General features: G+C 41.0%; 2 protein-coding genes across 6 annotated transcripts in view; both read right to left on the minus strand.

Annotated features, from left to right (window-relative positions):
* The window catches only part of LOC130599089 (tRNA (guanine(10)-N2)-methyltransferase homolog), a 46,427-nt gene extending 36,345 nt beyond the window's left edge, over positions 1-10,082 (minus strand). Inside the window, exons 1-4 of the mRNA XM_057409274.1 lie at positions 9,881-10,082; positions 9,049-9,166; positions 7,640-7,709; positions 6,741-6,867 (exon numbers count right to left, since the gene is read on the minus strand). Of these exons, the coding sequence (XP_057265257.1) occupies positions 6,741-6,867; positions 7,640-7,709; positions 9,049-9,166; positions 9,881-10,030 (465 nt within the window). The 5' untranslated portion in view covers positions 10,031-10,082. The remainder of the gene's footprint in view (positions 1-6,740; positions 6,868-7,639; positions 7,710-9,048; positions 9,167-9,880) is intronic.
* A 1,578-nt stretch (positions 10,083-11,660) lies between these two features.
* NCOA7 (nuclear receptor coactivator 7) overlaps positions 11,661-25,351 on the minus strand; it is an 83,627-nt gene continuing 69,936 nt past the window's right edge. For 4 of the 5 annotated variants that reach the window (XM_057409229.1, XM_057409219.1, XM_057409234.1 and 1 more), the window contains 6 exons: positions 21,143-21,290; positions 16,852-16,977; positions 16,224-16,376; positions 15,582-15,677; positions 14,619-14,692; positions 11,661-13,896 (listed from right to left, as the gene is read on the minus strand). In XM_057409229.1, coding sequence (XP_057265212.1) covers positions 13,761-13,896; positions 14,619-14,692; positions 15,582-15,677; positions 16,224-16,376; positions 16,852-16,977; positions 21,143-21,290 — 733 coding nt within the window. In that variant the 3' untranslated portion in view covers positions 11,661-13,760. Of the gene's footprint in view, positions 13,897-14,618; positions 14,693-15,581; positions 15,678-16,223; positions 16,377-16,851; positions 16,978-19,568; positions 19,796-21,142; positions 21,291-25,351 lie in introns of those variants that run through there. The other variant, XM_057409240.1, reaches the window with a different exon arrangement.

Here is a 25,351-nt window from a genome sequence, read left to right on the forward strand (position 1 = left end):
CTGGAACAGCATTTCTTGCTCAAATGACACAAGTGCACCGCAGTGGATTTTGGCTCTCATTTTGATTTCAAAATGAATCAAACTTTTTACAATACAACTATGGAATGCAGGTCATTTAATACTAACCATTTTGAAATCCAGTCAGTTCTGCCATAGTATTAGCTCATAGCTTGCAGGAAGCAGTATCAGGTGGTTCAGATGACACCAGCTCACTAACAGGATGGCGGTAGCAGGAAAAACAATACTAGACACTGTACAAATGATACATTAAAAGACACACACTTGAGGCAGGCACTGTGTAGCCTGAGCACCATAAGATGGAAGTCCAGCTCATGTATACTCACTAGTTCTTAATTAAGGCTGGCTCAAATGGTTAAATGTCAGGAATCTAGGCTTCCAGTGCCATGTAAGTAGTTAGCGTTTGATTCTTGTGTGGCCTCTGCTGCACTCTCCTGCTGCCAGTTGGTTTAAATATCACTTGAGTACAGCTAGAGCTTTAGGCACATCTCTGATCAAAACAAAGAAGCAGGATGAGCCCTAATGAAGTGGTCTTGCCCACTTCATAAGCGACTAAAACCAGCTTGCCCTATCATGGTATTTTGAATAAAAACAAGGCTTATTATAAAAAACATTATTTATAGAGGAATGGGGGGATTTTAAGAATTACAGGGCCAAATTTCCTGCCAGCTTTAGATGAATATTCTCTATAGAGCGACTGAGATCTTACTAGGTGCCCATCCAATGCTTATGAACACCAAGCTGACGGACTGGGGCAGCATGCAGGTTGACAACTCCTGCTTCCAGCAATAGCCAGTATTTCAAAAGAAGTCTAGAAGGTAGGTAATACAATTGGTCAGCTTGTCCACTAGTACACTCCAGAATAAGAAACTACTCTTGAAGCCTTTTCTCACAAATGCATCATATTGAATGCACATGACTCAATTTAGCTACCAGTTCACAAGTTTAACACAATTTTTCTTCCTCATCTGTGATGTGGAGATCAGACAAGCATCTACAGACGAAACAGGAATTTAAACTTTTCAAGAGGCAATTTTTTTTTTGTAATGAGCTCCCATTAGAGTAAGTGGAACAGAATTTAGTAAATTATTTCTAGTATTAGAAGTTTTCTAGTATTATAGCTTATCTGGAGTAGTAAGTAAACTCTGACCTTCTAAAAGGTGTTCTTGCTCTACTGAGTAACTTCCAGCTCTTCAAATCTCTCCTAAATTTCTTTGTGGCAAGCTCCCTCAGTGGTCTTTTCCTCTTCTGCCACTTGAAGCCTGTGAATTCTGCAGCTGGTTTAGACTGTACGCCGTATGGGGATTATATGTATTTTGTCAAGCACTGAAGGCACTTTCAGCACTTCAATAAATGTTGCACATCAGACTGCAATGACAGCAAATGAATTTTTATGTTTCCAAGTTTGTCAGATTTCAAATGCGATTTTCACTGGTTTGCTCCCATTTTTATGCTTTTGTTTACCACTCACACTTAAGATGACTTTACATTACCTTGAGGACTAGTTACTAGTTTAATCACATGGTAAATGCTGTCCTTAGTCAAAACACAAACTTGTTTCTTATTTTGCATTTAACAGTGCTGTGTATCCATTTTATCCTTTCAGAGGGGCAGTTAGTACTTCAGTCTAAAAGCTTTATTCTCTGGGTTCGAATTAGGTTGGGAATTTATGCAAAACAGTTGAACAAAAAATCACAAATAAACCTTTGTCTTTCTTAAACTTGTAGTCAAAAAAGCAGCTTTTCTCAGGACAGCTAATACTGGATCAAAGAACAACAGAGCCAGCAGCAGTGGCTAAACTTCACTTTGCTTCTCCAGGCTCCCAAAGAGTAAGAGCTGCCAAGTTCATGCTCCAAGAGAGTTCTATTGCTCTTTGTGATACAGGTTATTTTGGAAGTTTCAAAATGATGTTAATAATGCTGCTGTAGAAGAAAGTGACAGTTAACGGCATCTGCCCACCACCTCTTCCAGGGGCTAGCCAGGAATTCTGAGTGATATTCAAAGCATTAGGCTTTTCATAAAGTATTTCTTTGCCTAATTAAATTATCTGCTGAGTGCAAGAATGGTTGTCAATACAGAAAGAAAACATAACACGGTTCTATGCTCAGAAACACTAATGAGATACTGAACATTCATCTCAGTAATTAATGTGTCTGTTTAATGCTTTGTTGTTTTAGCCAATTTGAGGCCTGTCTGCTGCTGTCAGAGACAAACTGAATTCCCTATCTTGCTCATCAGTAAAAGTTTGGAAGCTAGGTTGTATCCTGATTTGTAGTACCTTTTCAGTCTTACTGTCATTACTGGGACTCTTCTCAAATGGAAGACATAGAAGTTGACCTTTGTGCTTGTGTGTACGTGTGAGAACATACTGGGTCTGTCTGGGATGCAAAGTTTTCTTCAGAGCAGCCTGTAAGGTATTATGTTTTGGGTTGGTGACGGAAACGGTGTTGCCTAACACACCAGTGTGGTTATTGCTGAGCAGTGCTTGCAGCATCAAGGCCTTCTTGTTTTCCCGCTCTGCCCCTCCAGTGGGCAAAGACCCTGCACACCTGACACAAACTGACCAGCAGGAATATTCCATACCATACGAGAGGCTTTTTGGGGGGGGGAGGCAGCCACTGCTACTGGCCTGCTTGTGGGAGGTCATAAGGGATTACCTTTGCATCATATAGCTTGTTTTTTTCATTCCTCTTTCCTTCACTTATTAAACTGTATTTATCTCAACCCACGAGTTTTTTCACTTCTGCTTTTCCTATTCTGGGAGACATACTGGGTGTGAATACTAAGCAAAGGGCTATCCATGGCCAACCCCACAGTCAAGTCTTCCACTGCACTGGAAGATCATTCCAAGATTAGCATTTATTCTGTTTATTAATCCTTTTTGACAGCAGTTCATGTCGGTACTTTAAATATCAAGTCACAGTTAAGTACAGTCACATAAATTAATAACAGGTCAGAACACATACACATAGCTCTTGAAAGATCTTAATGTTCAGATATTTCACAAAACTAGGAGCCAGCTCAAACCTCCTCATCTATTGCACAGAAGTAGTCAAAGTTCAGTGGCTTTAATTCACACTCTTCCTACCTGATGTTACAAATTTAAACCCTAAAGGGGTGCAAATGACATATGAGTGCCCACTAGTAAGAATAACAAGACATTAGGAAGAAGGTCTTACAGAAAAGAGGTGTAAACTCTTCCAAATAGAAGGTGTTGATATGCGGAAGGATGTGAACTTTCTCAAGTATTACATCTAGTTCACCGTAAGAATATTACAATACATTGTACAACTAAGGCAACAGGTGCTGGATCAATGAAAAACACTGAGCAGATACTGTTCAGGGAAGCTCACAGATACAACGGACCACTAACACCTCAACTGCATCAAATGCATCAGCCAAGGGCACTTGACTAACTGGGCATTGAGAGATACGCTCTGTGAAGGAAAATCCACCCCATGTATTCTGGAGGTCTGACTTTCCAGTCTGCCTTAATATGGTATTGAAAAGCAGAGCACTAGTGTTACTCATTAGAGTCATACAGCAAAGGCAAAATGTTCAGCAGATTCCTTAACCAACCCAACTTGTTCTAATTTTGGGCTCAGTCCCCGCTATCCCGAATTCAAATCACATTGCTATTAGCAAGCCTGCCACATACTCACTCAAAACACATGTCTCTTAGGACTTCATTTAGAATGCAAACTTAGCCAAGGCATGAGTAATCTCCAAGGAACTTCCAGTAGGAACAATATCAGAACCATCTAAAAATTTGGATTATTTTTTCTGTTATCACACAGAAGAACAGTATAATAAATCAACTCCTCTTGAACTCTTCACATTTTTTGTAAACAATTAATTTCAAATATTGTGTAAGTAAGAGGGAAACAACCTTTAAGTTCAACATGCAACCACTTACACAGACACTTAAACTATGGTCTATGTTATATAGCATTATGATATCTTGGGCACCTATTGTACTAACATTGCCACTGTCATGAAAGACAGGTAATATATTAAAGTGGTTTAGCATCAGAAAATTAGTAGTGTTCTTTCAGCATGTACTTACTAATCACTAGGCATAACTAGCATATTATACAAATACAGATGGAAACTTAAATGTTAGTTGCAATCCTAGAACAACGCCGCTTCAAAATAAAAGCTTGATCCCGCAACAAATATTCCCTTTGTTATCATGTACATGCTGTTAGTAGTTAACTTGTGCCTTAGTTGCAATACATTCTGTTGCTATATCTGCCTTTTACTGAGGAAAGTTCTCTGCATGTGTGACTATGTGTATGTATGTATTATGTATGCATATACACAAATACAGAATTATAATTAAAATATATTGCCTTATTGTCAGAGAAGTACATAGACTAAATATCCAAATGGGAAACTTAGGTTGGCAGCTACACATTTGGTGTGTATTTCCTCATAAGGAACTAAAGCTCTTGTTTTTTTTATCCTGGTTTATTATTGGCAACATCAAACTGTGCAACCTTAAAGCAGAGGCCAAAACTGAAGAACAAACTGGCTAGCGACACAAGACTAAGAGTGCTTTCAGCTGGTAGCATTTTCAGCTTGCAGTCGCTCAATCAGTTGTTCAGCCTATGAAACAGAGAAAGCAATGTATTAACTACACCGTGGACCTTCAGTTTACTGAAAATTCAATTTTAAAAATAGTGACACTGACAGAGCACTTACTTTTCATTTTTGCAGACAAGCATAAAACAAGCAGAATACAATGACTGTTTTAAACAGCAGACTCTTTCAGTTTCCATCAAACTCCCATTAGGCCCACAGAAGAGAAAACAGAACCTATTAAAGTCAGAGGATGCTTAAGCAAATAAATAGCATATAAAGCTGTGTGGTTTTAAAGACCTCAAAAGACAGCAGCGCTCAGAACAACCAAGCTCTGAGAACTGGAATTCTTTGGGAGACAGGGTGTTGTGGCCTCTCATCACCCAACAAGCTGTACACTAGCCACATATGTTGCTGAGGGATGGAGTGCATTCACATGTGGTTCATGTCACGAGATACACATCCATTCTCTGGTTATGTAACTATGCTCACACATACTTTTCTCACCATGTAGTTATTTATGCATGTAGCACATAACTGGCACAGCTGTATCTTGTATATTTAACAGCAACAGCCCACAGAGCCTGCAGAAAGGCTCGGGGCAGAAAGACAACACTGGCCTGCCAATGTTGTTCTAGCAAGCCAAACTGGGCACATGGAAACTAACATGCGCACTTCTGAAACAAGTATTTCTGTGGAAGTATATCCATATTGGATAACCAAACTTGGTACTGATCTCCCTGTCTAATCCAAGAAAGTAAGCAATTAAACTACACAGCTATACTTATTATGACGGCCAAATATCTGTGTGATGCTCTACAGTACAGCAGAGACATCTGCTTTTTTCATGCTAGGTGAGATCTCCAGCAAGGTACTACTGTGAAGAAGCCAAGTTTTTTCTCATTAAGAGGCTATCTATATTCTTCAGATGACCTTTTTCAGCATCTTTCTTTTGGGGCTGTGCAATGACCTTCCATGGCAAGAATCATAGAATGGCTTGGGTTGGAAGCGACCTTAAGATCATGTAGTTCCAATCCCCCTGCCATCTAGTTCTCCACCTCATCCCTAGATCAGACCTTCCATGGCAAGAAGCAAAAGCGTCACCCTGCTTGCAACAGAACTTTGCGAGTTACATCTCTTAAAAAGGGAAGCTACTGTAACTGCCCCCTGAGTGGATGAAATGTGAGGACAGAAAGCAACGCTGATTCTCCAGGTATCCTCAAACTCTGCATTTTCTACCTTGCTGTGCAAGGACAAATAAATTATACATCTCATTTGGCATAAAGCATTTGACTGTTCTGGAAAACGTATCCTGAAGTGTCCAAGTTCACAATGCCAGACAATTCACAGTGCTGAGTGAGGACGGGTGACACTCCAGAGAGTTCCCATGGCTGCATAATGCTTTATGTTTTTAAGAGCCGGATCTGTTCAGTAACTACACCTGTAATGCTTTGACTAAAGGGAAAGCAGAACACATTTCAAACACAAGTAAAACTGAATTTTACAATACACAGGGATGCTGTAGCTACATCACAAGGACAAGTTCTTTGCTGTATCAAAGCAGTGAGAGTAGGCTTTAGTCCTTGAGAGAGGTATTTTCAAAGTGATGTAGTAGTTAGTGCCAGTTCAGTCTTACTGCTTTTCTGTACTGACAAAAATCACTACAAACCATGTTTTTGTAAAGCAGGCACTTGTTTTAATCTAAAGATGTCAAGAGGACAAAACCCATGTGACCTGATAAAAGTGATCATTTGGTGGATGTTTTCACCTGAATTGGATGAACCAGGGTGTATGCACAACAGTCCATCACATTTGTACATATCCTTTTAAATTAAAGAGCAAATATTTACAAAATGTTCTCAGAAGCACATCACATTAACCTCAGATATATGTTAGATCCAGAACTACTGTACTGCTTGCTGCTAATGGTACAGGCACTCCATTCCCCTTAACAAGCATAAACACTACAGGTTTTACCATTAGATTTTTTCAAATAGTTACTGCAAAATATACATAACAATTACAGTAACGCAACAAAACTATTCTAAGAAACTCTGGACGTAGTTAAAATGTTAGAAAGACATCATATTTTCAGCTTACAATTGAAAACCTATCGAAAAGCTCACCTGCATTACACTTACCGTGATAAACCAGTAGGAATTGATTCTGTAAAAGAGTCTGGATAAGAATCCTAGCTGGCTGGCTGGGGCCAGGACGTGAAGATGCAAGTGGGAGATTGAGCAGAATGGAGGCCAGTGAAAACCCATTCTTCAGAAAAGGAAAACAAGTAAAGAAATACTGGTAATGTTAATTCAGGAAGAAGTGGAACATTGCAAGTTCTTTAACATCAGCAATTAACAACTCATGGCACTTTCCTTGTACATAATGGTAGGAACAATAATACACCTTTCATTATGCTTTCAGGGAACCTTTTCAAGAGCCCACTGACCTTCTCCTTCGCACCTCTGTATTTAAGACATGTTTTGATGAAAGGAGGGTTTAAAAATAAAATGTATCTTAAATGTATTATATCTAGTTTTCAGCTGGAAAGCCAAGTGTCACTAGATTAATGTAGTTTTTACCTATTTTTATCATGAAGGCCCAGCCCCCTACACCGTTCAATTTAAGCTAAAGGGTGCAGCACTGCAATCAAATGAATGCAGATACAATTGAAACACAACACAGTGCCCTGCTTGAACAGGACAAAGTTTACTTCTCTTCCGGAATCTAGGATTTAGAGCATATTTTTAGCTTGTACTTAAAGAGCAGCCTTTTAGGTAAGCTGTTTGAAGTGCCCTCCCTACCCCAAGATGTGGTCAGGAAAGGATCTGAGCTGGAACATAATCTGAGCTGGAAATTCATCAGAAAAAAAAAAAAAATTGAATACCAGCATATTCTACTTGAGAAACCATGCAATAAGTGAGTGCAGACCAGATTTCTTCAATAAATCACACTGTACTTGTTGCCCCCACCTCTAAAATAGCATTCTGAAAAGTAAAAAAACCATACTCAATAAACATAGAAGGTTTCCATTACATACCTTACATCATGCAAGTCACTAAAGTAATTTCTCTGGAGGACAGCTTTTCCAACTTCCATCATTCTCTTCACTATTAAACACAAATAAATTTCAATTAACGTTTAAGTAGTATTTTGGACATCATATGTCAAGTGATTTTTTAAAATGCTGCTCTTCACAATATTAACTTCAATAAACTGATTACACTAAGATCACAAATGTTTTTTTCAAGATACAAATATGGCAACTACTCACAATCAAAGACTTCCAAGACAGTGTGGTGCAATGTGCAATGATTGACATGAAAACTGCTACTGTAACCAATTCCCACACTACTGATGCTCTTAAGTGTGATATTATCCTAAGAACCTTGTACATAAGCCATGCCATCACCACACCCTCATGAAAAAAAGTAACAAATATTGACTGATTAGAATTAATGACATTTACACTAATTCCAGTGTTATATCTCTACACAGCTACAGGACTTTGATCGTGGGCAGCCTGGGGAAGTTGGGAAGTTTCAGAGATGGTACATGAATTTAAATTGAAGCAAAACTGTAAGTACTATTTATTACTAGGACAACATTTCATCAGGGTATCACTGAGAAAAGAAGCAACACTAAGGCAAGTCTAAGGAATTGTCTTGAAGCCAAATGCATATAGAAGTTCTTTTCTGGAGAAAGCTACCCTATGGTTAAAAGGAAAATACAGTAATGCAAGATTTGCAACACGCAACTATAACTCTTTTTTTTCTTGCACCACCTATAAGTTTCCCTGAGGTGGAATCTCTTCAGGCACATATGGGTTGTAGTTTTTCCTGTTACTCAACACACTTAGATAGGCATTTCTTGTGAAACAAATCACAGGACAATGTTTTCTTAAGAAAAAAAAAGGAAAAAGAAGCCTATTAACAATACGTCAGCTTCAGAGTTTTATAACCTTATTTTTTCAAAAATTACTGATGTTTCTTGGAAAAACATATCCCTCTTTTTTCTCTCACTCCCTTTTTCCGTGAAAAATAACGTAACACTTGTTTTGAAACATACATTTAATAAAATTCTGCTGTATTTTAAATATAACACGAAATTGCACATATGCCTAAGAAAACACAATAAAGTCTCACATAAATACTTTAAAAATAAAGCTGCAGTTACAGGAAAGTGCAGAGGCATCTCTACTCCATGCAAACAAAAGAGACTTCATACAGTAGTGCAATGTTTTTCTAACATGGCACAAAAAATGTGCTCCTCTAGAACAGTACATGAAGCTCCCAGCAAGTGCAAGTGTCTGCCTGCACTGACTCGTACCATCTATTTCCGTGTTTACATCCTCAACCAAATGATGCTCAGAGGCATAATTTACTTGACAACACACTATTTAAGGCTGTGTGAAATTATTTTCCTTTGAACAGACACTTGCACTCTTACCTAAAGGTATGTGTTCTTTCTTCAGTGTTTTGCAGTTTCCCATGTGTTCCACCGGCACCACCAGATAGTGGTGGGGAGCTCCAGGTCTGCAATCTCTAAAGCAAGTGATGTCTTCATACTAAAAAAAGATGCAAACATATTAAATTGATTAGGATATCAGCAAAGAGTAGATAGCAAAGTCCACATTCCCCACATCAATACTATAGTACACAGAGTATTTGAAGTAGCTAGCAAAAACCTTCACATTTTTTGGAGCTAGCCTCCAGAAAAACCTGGGAGGGTGATATGTCCTCAGCTGACCTGCAGCCAGGATACCTCAGTGTCGAGTTTCTAGCTGTTGTGCCGACCTTTAAGGATGACAGTGTTTTCCTTCTGACCCACATTTCACTCTGATCTCCACAGAAGAGCCGAGGTCTCTCAGCACTGCCCCAGACCCTCCAAGCCTTCCGAAGCCAGGCCCTTCCCGACCTGGCATGCCGGGCCGAGAGGGTGAAAGGGAGGGAGGGCCGGCACCAGGCGGACGCCTCAAGGCCCAACCTCAGGCTTCGACCTCTCGTTGCCAAACTGCTCCCTCAGCCCTCTCCCTCTCCCCGGAGCACCACACTCCCCGCGGGCCGCGGTGCCCAGCAGCACCGCGATCGACGCAGGGGCTGTCCCAGCACCAACATGGCGGCAGCCAGCGCTCGGCTCTCCGGTAAGAACTGGCAACGAACACCAGCCACCCGCACAGGCCGACAAGACCCCCACCCCTTCCAGCGGAGGCCCGGCACCCACGGGACAGGACGGGGGCGGCGGCTCCCAGAGCTCCGCCCGCGGGACGCCCCCGACCCACCTCGGAGGAGAGCAGCGCCGTGCCCGGCTCCTCGCTGCGGGCGATCCTGCAGAACACGCACTTGCCGTCGTAGCTGCCGCCCTTCCCGGCTTCGCTCCCCTCAGCGGCGGCACTAGCAGCCGCAGCCGCAACACCCTCCCCGCCCGCCATTGCCGCCGCCCCGCAGATGCGCCCCCTGGCGGCAGAGGCGGGGCGGCGTCCTCACGCGGTGCCAGAGAGGTCTAAAGGCGGGGCGCCGGGCGGCTGCGTCAGCGCCCCGCCCACCTGCCCGCCTCCTGCACTGCCAGGGGGCGCGCTCGAGGCGCGGGAAAGTGGCCTTTGCCCCCACTTCCGTCTTGTCTGCAGCCGCGCCGATAGGTGAACGCCTAGCAGCCCCGGTTACCTTAGTGAAGCCTTCCACAGCTGAACGAGGAGCCCCCAGTGCTCAGACTCACTGCCGCAAGGCAGCCTCTTCTGAACAGGTAAAACAGAGGTCCTCTGGATTGCCACAGCCGGGCACACGCTGAATTACACCCCCTAAACACCAGTACAAGCACAGTACTTAAAAGCCTTAGTGTGAATGAGCATCTTATCACTGCCCTGAGTCAAAAAACTTTATCCAAGTATATGTGCTTCATATTGCAAGAACAAGCTTTTGCTCTCCCTCCGAGAGGAAAAAAAAAAAAAAAAAAAAAAAAATCAGTGGTTTCTCTAGTGATCATAATCACAGAATCCCAAGGGTTGGAAGGGACCTCAAAAGATCATCTAGTCCAACCCTCCTGCAAGAGCAGGGTGACCTAGAGTACATCACACAGGAACTTGTCCAGGCGGACCTTGAGTATCTCCAACGTAGGAGACTCCACAACCCCCCTGGGCAACCTGTTCCAGCGATCTGTCACTCTCACAGTAAAGAAATTTTTCCTGATGTTCACATGGAACCCCCTGTGCTCCAGTTTACACCCATTGCCCCTTGTCCTATCACTGGACATCACTGAAAAAACCCTAGCTCCATCATCCTGACACTCACCCTTTACATATTTGTAAACACTGATGAGGTCACCCCTCAGTCTCCTCCAAGCTAAAGTCACAGCTCCTCAGCCTCTCCTCTAAGAGAGATGTTCCATCCCCTTAATCATCTTTGTAGCTCTGCGCTGGACTCTTCTACGGGTTCACTTAACAGCGGGGCTGCAGACAAGACGGAAGAGGGGGCAGAGGCCCGTAATCTTCTTCTTACTTCAAGAAAACTCTTACTGCCACTTCAAAGCCAGGTTCACAGACAGCACACTTGTGCTATTTCATGTGTAATCACAGTTTGTTTTTTCTTAATGCCACCTCTGTATATCATTAAACCAGTAACACCCAAGAGCAAAGCAGTTTTAAGGTATGTATGCCTTTGTTGTGCTTGGGCAGAAATAAAAATACACAGACACTTCAGCAACATAAAAATGGTGCATACAAAAATTATGTACATGGACTTTTGACTTCTGGGAAATGTTGGTCAAAAAAGATGAGGGAACACAGGAAATTCACTACAGATAAGAGAAACAAGAACTACTTTGTAACAGCCTTTGAGTAAACCCAAACCACAGCTCTTTTAGGAGATGCTATACCACACACAAAAAACCCAAGCAAAAAAACCCAAACCTCCCATCTCTTTACCTGTGTTTCTAAAATGGGATATTGCTGGAATTCTCTTTTCAAGGGGAGGCACAGGTATTTGTCAGCATAACTTGTAATTTAAGCTGTATCCTTTCATCTTCAACATTTACTGAAGTTTGTGAGTAAAAAAAACTGTAACAAGTTTCTGAATGCATAAATTGCTTTATTGAAAATATTGTGATAGCACTGCATTACATATATTCAATATTCATAGTTTCAAGGGTCACAGAATTTTGATTGAACAACACTGTTTGGAATATATAGATATGCTCTGACAAGGATAATATAATGGAGTAAGTTGTAGGCAGCACTAGTGAAATGTATGTAAAATGTTGAACTTGGTCAGGTTGGATTGTTGTTTTTTTTTAACTATTAAGTGGTCTGCCACCATTTAAAAGAGCAAACAGTATTGGGTATTCCTGGTATCTTCAAAGTGTTACTCTGTAAGCGACTTCCAAAATATTTTACGTTACCAATAAAAACTTTATTTATGGCTGTAGTAGACCACGCAGAAGGGAAGTGTGAAAAGCTCACGTGCAGAGTGCTACAGGCTGACTCTAAGATAGCACTGGCTTTTAGACTGTGAAATTTCTGTGCAGGATTAAGATTTAGTAACACTTTTGAAAGAAAACCACTTGCTGGGTTTTTTTTTAATCTCTTCAAAAAGGGAAGAGCAGTAACTTAAACTGAGTTGTATTCGTCAGTTAATAATACTCCAAAATTAGACTGTACTGCTTTAATGCATGGAAGCACACTAACATTTCTAAAACCTGCTTTTCTCAGGACAGTGACACATTTGAGTCTAAGGCAGGACAGCATCCTAACGCTAGTCAGGCCTGGATTGCGTAAGCAGAGCCACCTCTTAATGGGAAAGAGAATTCCTTAGCAAACAGTGAAGATAGCTAGTCCTCTGTCACACTCTCCCTATTAACCAAAATTTTCATTTCCTAACACGGGAGTCTTTTCTCTTCAGTGTTGGGGGGGGAAGAAGGGGAAGTATCAGTTTAGTTCATGAAAAGCAAAGAACAGTATTTAGTTGCCTGACAAACCTTAAACCAGCCTGTTGCTTTAAGTCTTTTTTGGGAAGGAAATCATATATGTAATTACTAAGAAAAGAAGTATTACACTGACATGTCCTGGCCTGTTAGGAAAATAGCATTCTTCTCTAAATCTCAGTTGTATTTTCTCCTTAACGAATTCTTCAATTTGTAGATAAATGCTCATAAAAGCACAGTGGGTAGCTTATTTTGAATCATTTGGTGGTGATATAAAGAAACAATCCTCTTCAAAATGTCCTTCATAAACAGTCAAATAATACTAGGGCAGATGCTCAGAGCATGCTGTCCCAATCCTGCTGACTGCAACAGAGCTGACACAGTCTACACCAGGTGGCAGTCTGCCCAGTGTCTCCATAAACTGCCAAAATAGTCATCTATTAACATGAATGTGGCAGCCGAGTTACTAGGAAGCACTATTCCCCTTTTCTCTCATATTAGGAAAAAAACGGAACAGAATTATGCACTCAAGTGTTTCTGCCAGAAAACAAACCCTCTAATTAGGGTAAAACGAAAATGCAATCTCATTTACAAAATAAAAATAGAAAAATCAACTTCAGAAATCAAATAAATTGATTCAGAATAAATGCCAATGCATAAGAAACCTACCTGAATAGTATTTATCAAATTGAGATTTGGAACATTAAAAGAAAAAACTCATAGCTTTTACAAAAAAAAAATAAATCTGCTATACAATAACAATAAATAAAAAGACCTTAAAAACATGTTCCCTTAAGTGCTGTGTACACCTATTTGATTCTTTTCCATGGCAAACAGTATGCTGTAGATTTTGGTAAAGTAACCTTTTATTTTTGGTTAGCATTTGTACACTGAACATAAATACACATGGAATGTACTATATAGTTATAGTTTTCCCACAGGATCTTCTTCACAGTTACAGAAAAAGTTTTCAACTTGTACACCATGAATGTTTTCATAAGCATCATATCTTCAATGGAGAAGTATTGGAGGAGGAAGTAAAAAACACTTCAGAATGATGTCTTACTGTTCTGTCTCTTACTGCCTCTCAAAACCAGCTGTTTGTTCTTGGGTTCGTTGGGGTTTTTTTGCGTAGTCATGCTCTGGTACGAACTTGAGGAAAAAGCGTGTAACATTGTGAGGCAGCCTGCACCTTCTAGTTAGCTTTTAAGTGCCTAACAGATCCAGTCCTTAAGGCAGTCAGTATTTCACTCAAATGTCCATACTTCGATGTCTTGTATTATGAAATCTTCTTTCTTGGATAAGATGTCATTATTGAAGGTGCTGCAGGAGTTGCTTCGCCCATGATACAAATCTGCATCTAACCATAAGCCAAACCGGCCACTAAAAAGGAAATACGCAGTAATTCTGGGGTTATATATATATGATAGTAAAAATACCAGAAGCTGTAGAAACCACCAGAGAAGCGATATGGAAAAATCTATGTAATTCTGAAGAGCTCTTAGACCGATTGTGAAGACCTGAGTCTTAGCAAAACACTTGTCAAGAAGCTCATAGAGCAGCCCCTCTCTTGTTTGCACCAATGAGCAGTGCAGAGGGCAGGACTGAGTCTATGCCTACAGCCCCTCGTACCATTCAGCTATTCGAATCCACCAGCTGTAGCTATGGCCAAGACTGGGATGTGGACACAAGGATCCCTTCCCCAGCTCTTCAGCCCCATCTGCTTTAGGAGAAGGAGGAGGGGTGTTTATACACTCCCGATGCAAACAATGCCCAGATGTCCTGTGGTGACAAACCTCTTCAGCAATGAGACATGTATCTTACCAAAACATCTGGGTTTTTTTCTTCTAACAAAACCCCAAAACACAACAAACTCTACTCACTAACATCAGTCACTTTCTTTAAGCAATGGAAATTCCTTTGGTTTTGTAACAGAAATCAGACTGGTGAGCATATGTAACAGAAATCAGACTGGTGAGATATGCTCTAAACAGTGTACTAAAAGTTAAGTTCAACCATTTTACCGATTAGTTTTTCTTGCAACTACCACTGTCCCTATTCTCATTAAAAAAGTTAGGTACAGAATTGGAAAACCATTTGCTCACCCTCCACCTCCGAGCTCCAGAGAGCTGGTGTCTCCATTGATGAAGTAGGTGTTCTCCCCACTCCATCTGAATACCTAAGGCGGGGGAGAGAAGAGGGAATAAATGTATGTTTGGACTGTGAGGGTTCTTGTACTCTAGAACTCCTGGGGACCAACTCTTAACATGTATTTTTTGGTGTGGTCATATTTTATTTTATTTGTACTTAAAGGGAGAGGAAGAGGTAATAGGTAGAAAGTAAAGGAACAATCATAGAACAGTTAGGGTTGGAAAGGACCCTAAGATCATCTAGTTCCAACGCCCCTTGCTACACATATTTAAAACTATAAACAAGGCACCCTAATCCTTTTTGAAATTCTGCTTGCATCTCTAAATCAACATGTATTCTGTTAAAAAGGAACAATGTGTTCAGTACTGAAAAATGCATAAGCTGTTCAATAATTTCTTAATTATTGAAAAATTAAGAGGTATTTCAGCAGCACTCTGATCTCTGTTTTGTCATCACTGTGATCTTAAGCATGTGTGAAATTATACCCTATACTTGATATCACTGCCTTCCAAGGTCAAGCTGGATGTGGTTCTGGGCAACCTGATCTGGTTGAAGATGATCCTGCTCATTGCAGGGGGGTTGGAGTAGATGACCCTCGAAGGTCCCTTCCAACCCAACCAGATCTATGATTCTGTAAGGTGAGTCTTTGGCAGTCCACTCTTCACTCCTCCCTGCTTCCCCCTTCAATCCACTTAAAATCCTCTCCTCGCCCTTCCATCCAGACTGTCCTCTTGGCACTTCAGATAATTACAGCTGCTTCTGCATAAAGCGCTGCATTGAAGCAATGAGTCATCAACTGCAGCCATTAACAGCTGGCACATCTTCTAAGCTCAAATATGCCGTCTTCATAAAAATCTCCTAAGTGCTTCAGAACTGGATTCCAAAAATCTTCCTCAGGAAAGTGAACACCCACTTACCTTGAAATGTGGACTGAATGTGTAGAGGAATGTTTCACCAGTACCATAGTAATGGTCACTAAACCTGAAGGGTTGCGTAGCATACGCTCCAAATATCTGTCAGAATAAAATGGTTAAACTACTTTTGAGGACAGTGCAAAATTCGAGAGAACAATCGCCAAACATTTCAAACTACTTTCTAAAGAACAACTGAGCTGGTGTTTCCTGTTAAGAGAACCAACTAGTAAAGTACATCAGAGGAGCAAATCTTCTGTATCCTGCAAGTTAAAAGCCAGATGACAACAACAGCAACAGGAATGCCAACTCTAGGACCTACTGAAGTACTAGACCTCCACAGAGGCATTATTCGTTACAGCTTGTTACCTGAGATACCTAAAGAAGATACTGCCATAGGCACTATTAAAATAAGCACTCACAGCAATTATGAAGCTGGTGGGATGTGTATGTCTATTACTGTATTCATATACTTTCCTGCCTGTACGTTTAGTTTGAGCAGTGGAAAACAAAAAACACCAATGCCTTATTTTGATGTTTGATGTATGACGTATGATGTCATTTCACAGTATGACTAGCACTTCATATTGATCACTTTTCATAATGTTGCCATTTCAGCCCAAATCCCTTAGAACAAGCACTCCTTACCTGGTTGTCCATATCCTTGATGACAAGGAGAACTGGACTATCCAGAGATGACGATTTACGGTACAGAGTCTTCAGGCTAGTCCCGTGTTCCAGTGTACTGTACACAAGCCGCCACGGATATCCCTGCACTCGCGCAGGCAGGCTTCGGGCAAGCTGGACAATGAATGGGGAGAAACAGTTACATATTCAAGAGGCTGGGTCACAGGAGGTACCCAAACTAATCCCTTTCTGCAGGAGCTCTGAACCAAAATACAGCTGTCAAGGGGACAGCTGATGCCAGCAGCTTCACGCTACCACATGTATACGGCCGTGCACTCCGAGCCCAGCTGCCTGCATTCACATAGCCTTTGACAGCCTTGAAAACTAGCACCCCCTCTCTGAGCACTGAAACACTTGCCAGTCCTCAATAACGCAAATCAAACTCCAGAGCTGCAAAACATAATACTGAGCTTTCCAGGTAAGCCAGTGCTGCAGCAAACAGGACCTTGCACAATGGCACTCCAACATACTAAGCACTTTACGAACTCTTAAAAAGCACTGGTATTGCCTCCGGGAGGCAGAATGTCCCACACTTAGCAGGGACAGCACCATAGCTAACAAGGACACTTTGAAGTGTTTCTAGCCATACCTGCTCTATGTGCATATTCTCCAGAAGAGCACTGTGATGCTTTAAGACAGGCAAAGTATCATCATCTTCTTCTTCATAGTTACTGCAAATGCTTTTTCGTCGTTTGGCTTCTTCTACAGTAATGATCTGAAGCAAAAGAACAAGTGTCCAACCTAAAGCATAGCTCTTACACTGTCAATCCTCTGTTGAAGCAAGTTAACTTTAAGCAACATACTCCTCAGCTGTCACACTGTGTGGAGCAAAACCACTGTATGGAATGATTATATCAAGAGCAGGCAGTGTTAACCAAATGGGGAAAATCTTAATTGGCAAGGCGTCTTCAAGACAGCACGGACAGGATTTCTTCACACCCTGGTGACCTCCCAGAGCTGTAGAGTTCTTTGGGTTTAATAAACATTGTAGTAACAAGGTGACATCATGTGTTCAGCCTCAGACATAACTGGTACCAGTCAGAAGGCTATCAAGTGCACCTACTTCTTCCAAGACACAATACACACATCTGAACTAGATGTCTTATGGTAGTCTAAATGAGGAGGACACAGAAGCTTCTTTGATTTCTCTCATGCAGCTAGTTAAGTACATCAATTATTTTCTCAGGTGCTAATTCATGAGAACATAAGAAAATTTAAAATTTCACTTTTTTATTTAAACAGCAGCTTTTTCCTGGTTTTCTTTACTGACTCAGACATGGTTTTGTGTTCACAAATTTAAACAAAATTAATATAGCAAAGAAGTAAAAATGTAAATCAACTCGAACAGGTATTTTGAGTTCTTTCTTGTAGGAAATGTACTAAGTAAGATGATTTTGAGCATCCGCTTTACATAAGTTCTTGAAAATACTCATTCTGAGAGTCAGGGTCTTTATAAAATACATTCTTAGTTGAGAATGATCAAACAGCTCTCAGGGAACTTCTGTTTATTCCTTTGCCTAAGACGTCATAAAGACTTCATACTTCATTGTAGTATTTTAAAAGGTGAGTCCATATAAGTATTTCCAACATCAGGTTTACATTTAATACTTTAAAACAAAGCACAGCCTTCTCTCCAGCAACTACAGGTAAGCCACACTACCTTTTCCCATAAAGCTGCGTACAAAATGATGATGCAAGTCCATACATTTAAAGATCGTCTATAAAAGAATTTGGCAGCCTATAAGGTGCCGAGAGAGACAGGGGTCAAACTCTGAACCACGTGTGGCACAGGCAGCATTCAGGAGCCCAAACATGGCATGGGGCAGGAGATCCCAGGCTGGAAGCATCCACGATGCCCAGAGCTGACTGCAGAGGGGAGGGAGCTGCCTCACCCTTCAATGGCAGCAGTCTGGGTGTTGTGGCTTCCAACAAGCTGCTGCTGGGGTACTCAGCCTCCTGGCTGGCAGACAGAATCACCTGGCACAGCTGGAAAGCTGCTCCAGTGCAGCAGCTCGGGGTGCTTAGCGAGTGATAGGAGCCTCAGCTCTGCACAGCAGTGGGAGGTGAAATGAGGCCCACTGTGCTCAACAGCAGGTCTTTACCTGGGGCTTGGTGTCACCAAACAAGCAAGAAGCAACAGCAAGAGCTCAGAGATGGGGCTGAGGAGAAAGAAAAGGTGAAACAAGGAGGCCTAAATACAAACCAAACGGGAAACCTTAAACTGCCATCCTTCCATGAGCATACCACCACAGGTCTTATCTTGGAGCAGGAACCTCAAGATGTGTCTGCAGCTGCCCCAAGCAGGACCCACGCACTGGCACCCCAACACACACTGTGAGGTTAGGAAAAGAGAAGAGGGCAGGACCACAGGACAAACTCCAGCCTGCAAAAGCGATGTTGTTAGGTGCCCCTGTACACCCAAGGCAGGACAGGTATTCCTGACAGTGATACTGCAAGAGCTGTATAGCTGCATCCTGCTCCTGCAGCCCAGGCTCAGCGGGATCTAGTCCTGGGTCTTCTCAGGACTGCAGAAAATCCTGTGCTGGAAAATTTTCCCATGGCCAATTTCAGGAAAGTTTGCACTGCAAAATTAATTTTTTTTTTTTAAAGCAACAAACTGTTAAAGGAAAATGGTCTTTCTGGTTTTATCCTTGTTCTTTTTCTGCCTCCTGAATAGCCTGCCTTCCCACCTCATCTCCCAGGCCATTATTTTTTTTTACTTTTTTTTTTTTTTTTTGGTTAATGATCACCTTTTTTCTTCTTAAATTAAAAGTATCCAGCTTTCAAAGTTTATTTTCTAGGAATAGTTTACCCCAGGGGGAACAGTGGTAGTGGTGAAGTATTACAGTAAATGAACCAGCAATAGGTATCTGTAGCAAAATACAACGAAACTTACAGCCACAGGCAACCACAGGAAATGTATTAACGGAGCTGTGAATAGAAATTGACTCCAAAGACAGTCAAGTCCCCCTCTTCACTGCACGGGTACCTGGCTCAGTCCGTAACCGAAACACACATTTGAATGAAGTTCAAAGTCAAAAACTGCAAAAAGAGGTACCTGCAAGATCAGGTATTTACAGGCTACACAAAATGAGAGACAGATTAAAAAAATAAAAAATCAAAAATCAACTACTACAGAAACTGGATCTACAAAATCCCTTAAAGATTTTATGGGACTGAGAAAGCAAGCTACCTGGGGTGGGAATACCCTGTTAAAATTCATCTCAGTACAAAACACACTTTTTACTAGGGCAGAAGTGCTATAACAGATCCAGGCTGTTCAAAGAGGGACACAGTTCAACATACCTCCACAAAAGGTTCCTCCTGGTCAGGTCTGGCATAGTAAAAAATTTGAATATTCAAAGGCATTTGTTTCCGTTTAATCATCTAACAGGTTATTTTGCAGTATCCACTACACTTCCCTGCTCTAATGGTAAGAGCTCTTGCCCACAAGCATGACAGATGGCTACTGCCAATGGCACACTGTGATAAAATTGCTTATATGCTTGTCTACAATCACACTTTCTGTTTCCCCGCAAGGAAGAATGAAACTTCCACAGTAAGCATGCCCAAATTTGGACTTCGATAAGGATTTCCTAGCAGGACCTACTTTAAATTTGTAAAGCCTGAATATCTCACAAATAAAAGAGACACGCCTTTAGAAGCAGTTTCCATAAAATACTTCTCCCAGTACATATTTGAATAAAACAATGAGAGACAAGCTCCCAGGGTGCCCAGAATTCTCCCAGCTCTGTTCTTTTGAACACTAGCTTTCATTTTGGCTTTAAGAAAGTGGAATGAAATTAAGACCGAACAGTGAAATCTAGTGCAGTATATGACTGCATGCAGCTCTGAGCAAAACAAGGAAGTGCAGTATATGACTACACTCAGCTCTGTGCCCAACAAGGAAGACTCATTTTTTCCATCTTGCAGTTCACAAAACACCAGCATTAAGAAAATACAGAACTGTAAAATAACAAAATAACAGCTACTTAGGATTAGAGGTGATGCTGCTACATTTTAAATGACAAGCCCAAGCTCTGATTTTGAATGGGACAACACACCTTGAAGATAGAAATTCTTAAAAAAAAAAAAAAAAAGTAGTAGAACCTTAAAAAGAAGTTTATGTTTAAGACTTTTTTTTAATTCATCATCAAGAGAATTCCCACTTTGGGATTTACCTTTTCTTTTTTAAATTTATCCCATAATCCTTAGCACAGCTAGTGCTTCAGCATTCAGAAGCAATCATTAAAAAAATGTGTGCAAGCTTATTTGCCTTAGAAACTAGGCTTTGTATGCTCAAGAGACAGACAGATAAACATAGGCCTGCCAACTAGTTAAAACAGATTGCAAAAGCCCCCATACGAAAAAGCCGAAGTCCGAGGATAAAATTTATCCATCCTACAACCAACATTCAAATGGTATTGCTGTGTGCACCTGAGAAGCAAGGGTCTGGCACATCGCCACATACCAATCCATTCCAACCAGCACATAGATCTCTGCGTTGGTGTTTATGTGTACATATACATTTTTGAGATTTTGCTTGTAGCACATGTAAGCATGAATTCAGCAACACTGACAACATAACACCTGTATAGTTTTGCAGAAGGCGAACATCACACAACCAAAACATTTACACAATTTCAGCTGGTTTGACCCCAGAGAGCTCCCAGTTATTTGCCTGCTATTTCTCAGGAGAGAAGAAAGGAAGTCTGAAGGAATACAAGTACATTTGTGAGACAGAAGCATTGAGGAGACTTCTAGATGAAGCAGCAAGCATTATAAATGCCATAAACATCATCAAAAGAACAATTGCCTAGATTCTTAGAGGATGCACACTTGATATGCACATGCTTCATGTAAAGGCAGAAAGCACTCACCTCCCAGCTTTTAGTAGTGGGTTCACTGAAGAAATTGTCTATCATATCAAGCTCCTCCTTTTCTACCACAACAAAACCTTGCTCTTTGGCATCTTTCCCATATATTTCTGGTGACCACTGAACAAAAAATGTGTACAGGTGATCCACCCTATAAAGAAAAGAGGAGACAACTGTTGTTCAGTGGTCCATGAACACAGCACTATCATGTAGTACAGAAGTTTTGCCCAATGACAAAAGAAGGGACAACTATACAAACGGGATACCTGTGGACTTCCACCCTCATACACCACAAAATGCAACAGCTCCTTCCACCTGGCAGCCTAAAGCACTTCAAGGTTTCTCTGCTTTCACTCCACAATGTATTTTTCTTCCCCCTTTGCTATACACACAGCCAAAGCATCATGGTAAAACCGAGTGGCCTGTCCAGCCCCATACAATTTGTATTAAGAAGTCAAACTGATTGGTATTAGGTCATACTCACAAAAGCCAAGTCCATTAAAACTCACTTCACTTATTTAGTTTGACCTCCTGCATAAAATAAGCCATATCACCAGTAGCCTACACCACATCTCTAAAAGTTAGACAGACTAACCACAAAACAATTCTTCATTCTGTTAGCATTATGAAAAAGAGCAGTTACTGACAGCTTTGCTAATGATATAGTACCAGCAGTGTATGCACTTCCGTAAATGTAGTCAGCTCTCTATAATTGTCTTTCATGAGATGTTCTTTGACAGCATCCATAACAGTGAAACAATCTCTGCAGAAGGAATTTATGTAGTATATTAAAATTAAAAAGAACACATGCAATTTCAAATAGGAATACAATCTACTGCACAAGAAGTTGAAATGCCAGAAAAAAAAAAAAAAAAAAATCAAACCCCAACTAAAGAGGGCAGATAGAAAGACAGTAAGTATGTGTGACACTGGATTTTTCTCATTATTCACCAGATGCTCTGCTCCATTCCAGGTGCACAAGCTGGCATTTGCCTTTTCTGAACTTCCTGATGCTTCTGTCAGCCCATTCCACCTTGCTGATGTCCCCCAGAACAGCAGCCCTGCCCTCCAATGTATGAACACTCCCCATATTTGCTGGCATCCCCCAAAATGACAACGGTGCAGTCTTGTCACTATGTCCATGTCACCAATGAAGGCATTAAAAAGTATCAGTCCTCAAGGAATACCACTTGCACCTGGCTGCCACTCAGACTAGCTATCAACCTTTGAGCCCAGTGGTCCAGTCAGTTTTTCATCCACTTGGTAGTCTACCTGTCTAAGTCAAATCTTTCCAATTTGGCTCTAAGGATATTATGAGCGATTGTGTTGAAAGCCTTACTAAGGTCATAGTAAAACACCAATCCTCTACTCTCTCCTTGTTCACAGAACTGGCCATCTTAAATAGAAAACTTATTTGGCTCATAGGAAAATGATTTTCCTTTGGTAAATCTTCTCTAGCTGTTCCGGATCACTTCTTGCCCTCCATGTGCTTGGAAAAGGACTTGCTTCATGATCTTCCAAGGACTGAGGTGAAGCTGACTGCCCTGTGCCCCCAGAGCCTCCTCAATTTTTCTGAAGATGGTTGCAGCATTTGTCTCTCCAATTATTAAGGACATCTCCCAGTGATCATAACCTTTCAAAAGGTGATAGAAAGCAGCCTTGCAATAACATCAACCAACTTCCTCTGTACACTCAGAATATTTCCTGGCAGGTCCCACTGACCTGCATATGCTCAGTTTATTTAAGCAGTCCATAACTAAGTTTTCCTCTACAACAGACAGATGCTAAATAAATCCAGACCCTCCAGCTTTACAAAGCAGCAGCATAAAATGAGAAATAGGTGACTGTAGAAGTGAGGTCATTCTCAAAGGGGATGCAGAGCATCCCTGCTCTGTTAATAAAATTGTAACATTATGCTATGGTGGTGTTTTCAAGCTACAAAATGGAAAAAATTGGAGACAATTTTTAAATTGAAAGCCCACTGCTTGAGGAACTCTCTTACAGTCAACTTGACAGCTGTGAGGAAACTTAACCTAGAACTCAATAGTTGTTTTGGTGATCAGGTTTATTAGTGTGTCGTGCACTAACAGAGGAACATCAGTAAAACAGAAAGTACTTGGAAAGGAACAACTTCAGACACTTACAGTTAATCACTCCAGAAATAAAGCAGTCAAGATGAAAAGATGGTAATAGAAAACTTTTTAAAATAAAAAGAAAACACAAAAAGCAACCTAGGAGATACAAATCGAAAAATGGAGAACTGATTCAAGAGAGATTCCCCCTCCAGCTGTAGCCAAATTAAAAGGAAAGTGAATATGCTCACAAAAATGTTCACAGTTATCACACACACAGATGCCACAAAACAAATAGAGAAAAAAAAAGGTTTATAGTGAATGATATACATTCAGTAGAAAACTAATTCTGGAGAGTAAAAAACATGACATAAATATCATGACAACAAAGTGATAAAATCAGTGTAACACTGATTTTGAGGAGTATTTATTCCACTGCATTGCTTAGTAAACTGGGCACAATCAGTCGTGTGTGTGAACATATCCAAACAGAGGAGCACACACTGAAGAACACTGAGCAGAGGCTGTTCTTGCAGGATGGGACTCTACCCTTGGCAGGAAGACCCTCAAGGCATGGGATAACAGCTCTGAATTTTGGAGCAGGAGCTCTGCACCAGCATGCTGATGACAATACTTAGTGCAATTCCTGAATGTACCAAGAAGGTAACATTCAGGGGAAGGAATGAGATTGTGTTTAGTTTGGTAGCTGACACTTTGGTGTGCTGGAACACTCTGCCCATCTCTGGTGCACCATTCCCAAGTCATCTCATCATCTTCAGCTTAGAGATGCAAACCCAACTGGCATACAGCAAGAGGCAAAAAGAATTGTTTAGCTTACAGGAGCAATACCCTGTAATAGCTTACAGAAGCAATACCCTGTAATAGCCTACAGTAACAGGAAATAATACAGATACAACCAAAACCAGGGACTGGAAGCCAGGAAAATTAAAGTAGGTATATAGTGCATTGAAAAGAGCAAAAACAATTATTGATAAAGTACACGAGACAACTTTTGTCAAGTTACAGTTGATTCTTGAGGGGAAATAGTAAATTCTTATTCTTCTAAAAGACTTTAATTTAGGAGGTCCCAAACTGACATCATCACCACAACCATTTCTGTTGATGAGCAACAATATCTGACTTCTTTGAGGGAAGAGGCAAACCAGTTTTCATCTCCAGGTCAGTCACAAGTCAGGGGGGTGGGGGTGTGCTACTTTACATTTGCGTCGGGGGGGTGGGGAGTGGGGTTGTGTGCGTCCTGTGATAAATATACAAAGGCTCAATGTCCAAACACAGCTCCTGGCCTAGAAACAGGAATTAAATCAGGAGTCCTACGACTTTGTTACAAACATGCCTGACTAGATGATGATCATTCATGAATCTTAAGAAGGTTAAGGTATCATAAGCCCTCATATGCTTATATGAGCTTAACCAAACTTGTATGAGCTGTAATATATTAAGCTATAGATACAAATGGGTTTTCAAAGTTTTCACCTCTATAGTTAGATACCTTATTTATCAGGATTCCACAAGTACTCTGTTTGTAAAAGGCTAATTCAAAAGGAGTCTAAGCTTTTTGCTACCTATTCCATTCCATTAACAGAAGTATGGAAAACTGATGCTTCTGCCCCAGGACAATCTTCGTTATTGTCCCTTTATGCAAAGTCCTACCGAAGTGCATGGAAGCATCACACAGGTATTCACTCCAGCTAGCTGTGCTCCAAGTTGTTCCAGATCTCAGCTTCAACCCTATCAACTACAGGGTGTTACACACTAGATACTAACAGGAGTCACAACCAAACAACAACTTGCTCTACAAAAGGAAACCCACAGGAACAGTAACAAAAATAAACCAAAACTCACCCAGTACCCCAAACCACCAACAAACCAAAACCCCCAAAGTATCACTGGGGCAGGAAGCAAAGACTGAAAAAGAGAAGCAACCCCTGCTACTTTTCCTCATTGAAAATCTGCCTTCTCTCAAAAAATAAACTTCCTAAAAAGCAGATGCCCTCTCAGCAGCATGAACTTGGTGCAGTATCTTTTATATCAACATTGATGCAAATTATATATTCATAAACCAAACCCATCTGCCAAATTTGTACTATAGATAATCAATGAGATTTACTTCTTGACTGAG

Source organism: Pezoporus wallicus, unplaced genomic scaffold, assembly GCF_028554395.1.
Source record: "Pezoporus wallicus isolate ANWC-B61680 ecotype Strahan unplaced genomic scaffold, APGP_CSIRO_Pwel_v1 contig_3817, whole genome shotgun sequence".
Classification (NCBI taxonomy): Eukaryota; Metazoa; Chordata; class Aves; order Psittaciformes; family Psittacidae; genus Pezoporus; species Pezoporus wallicus.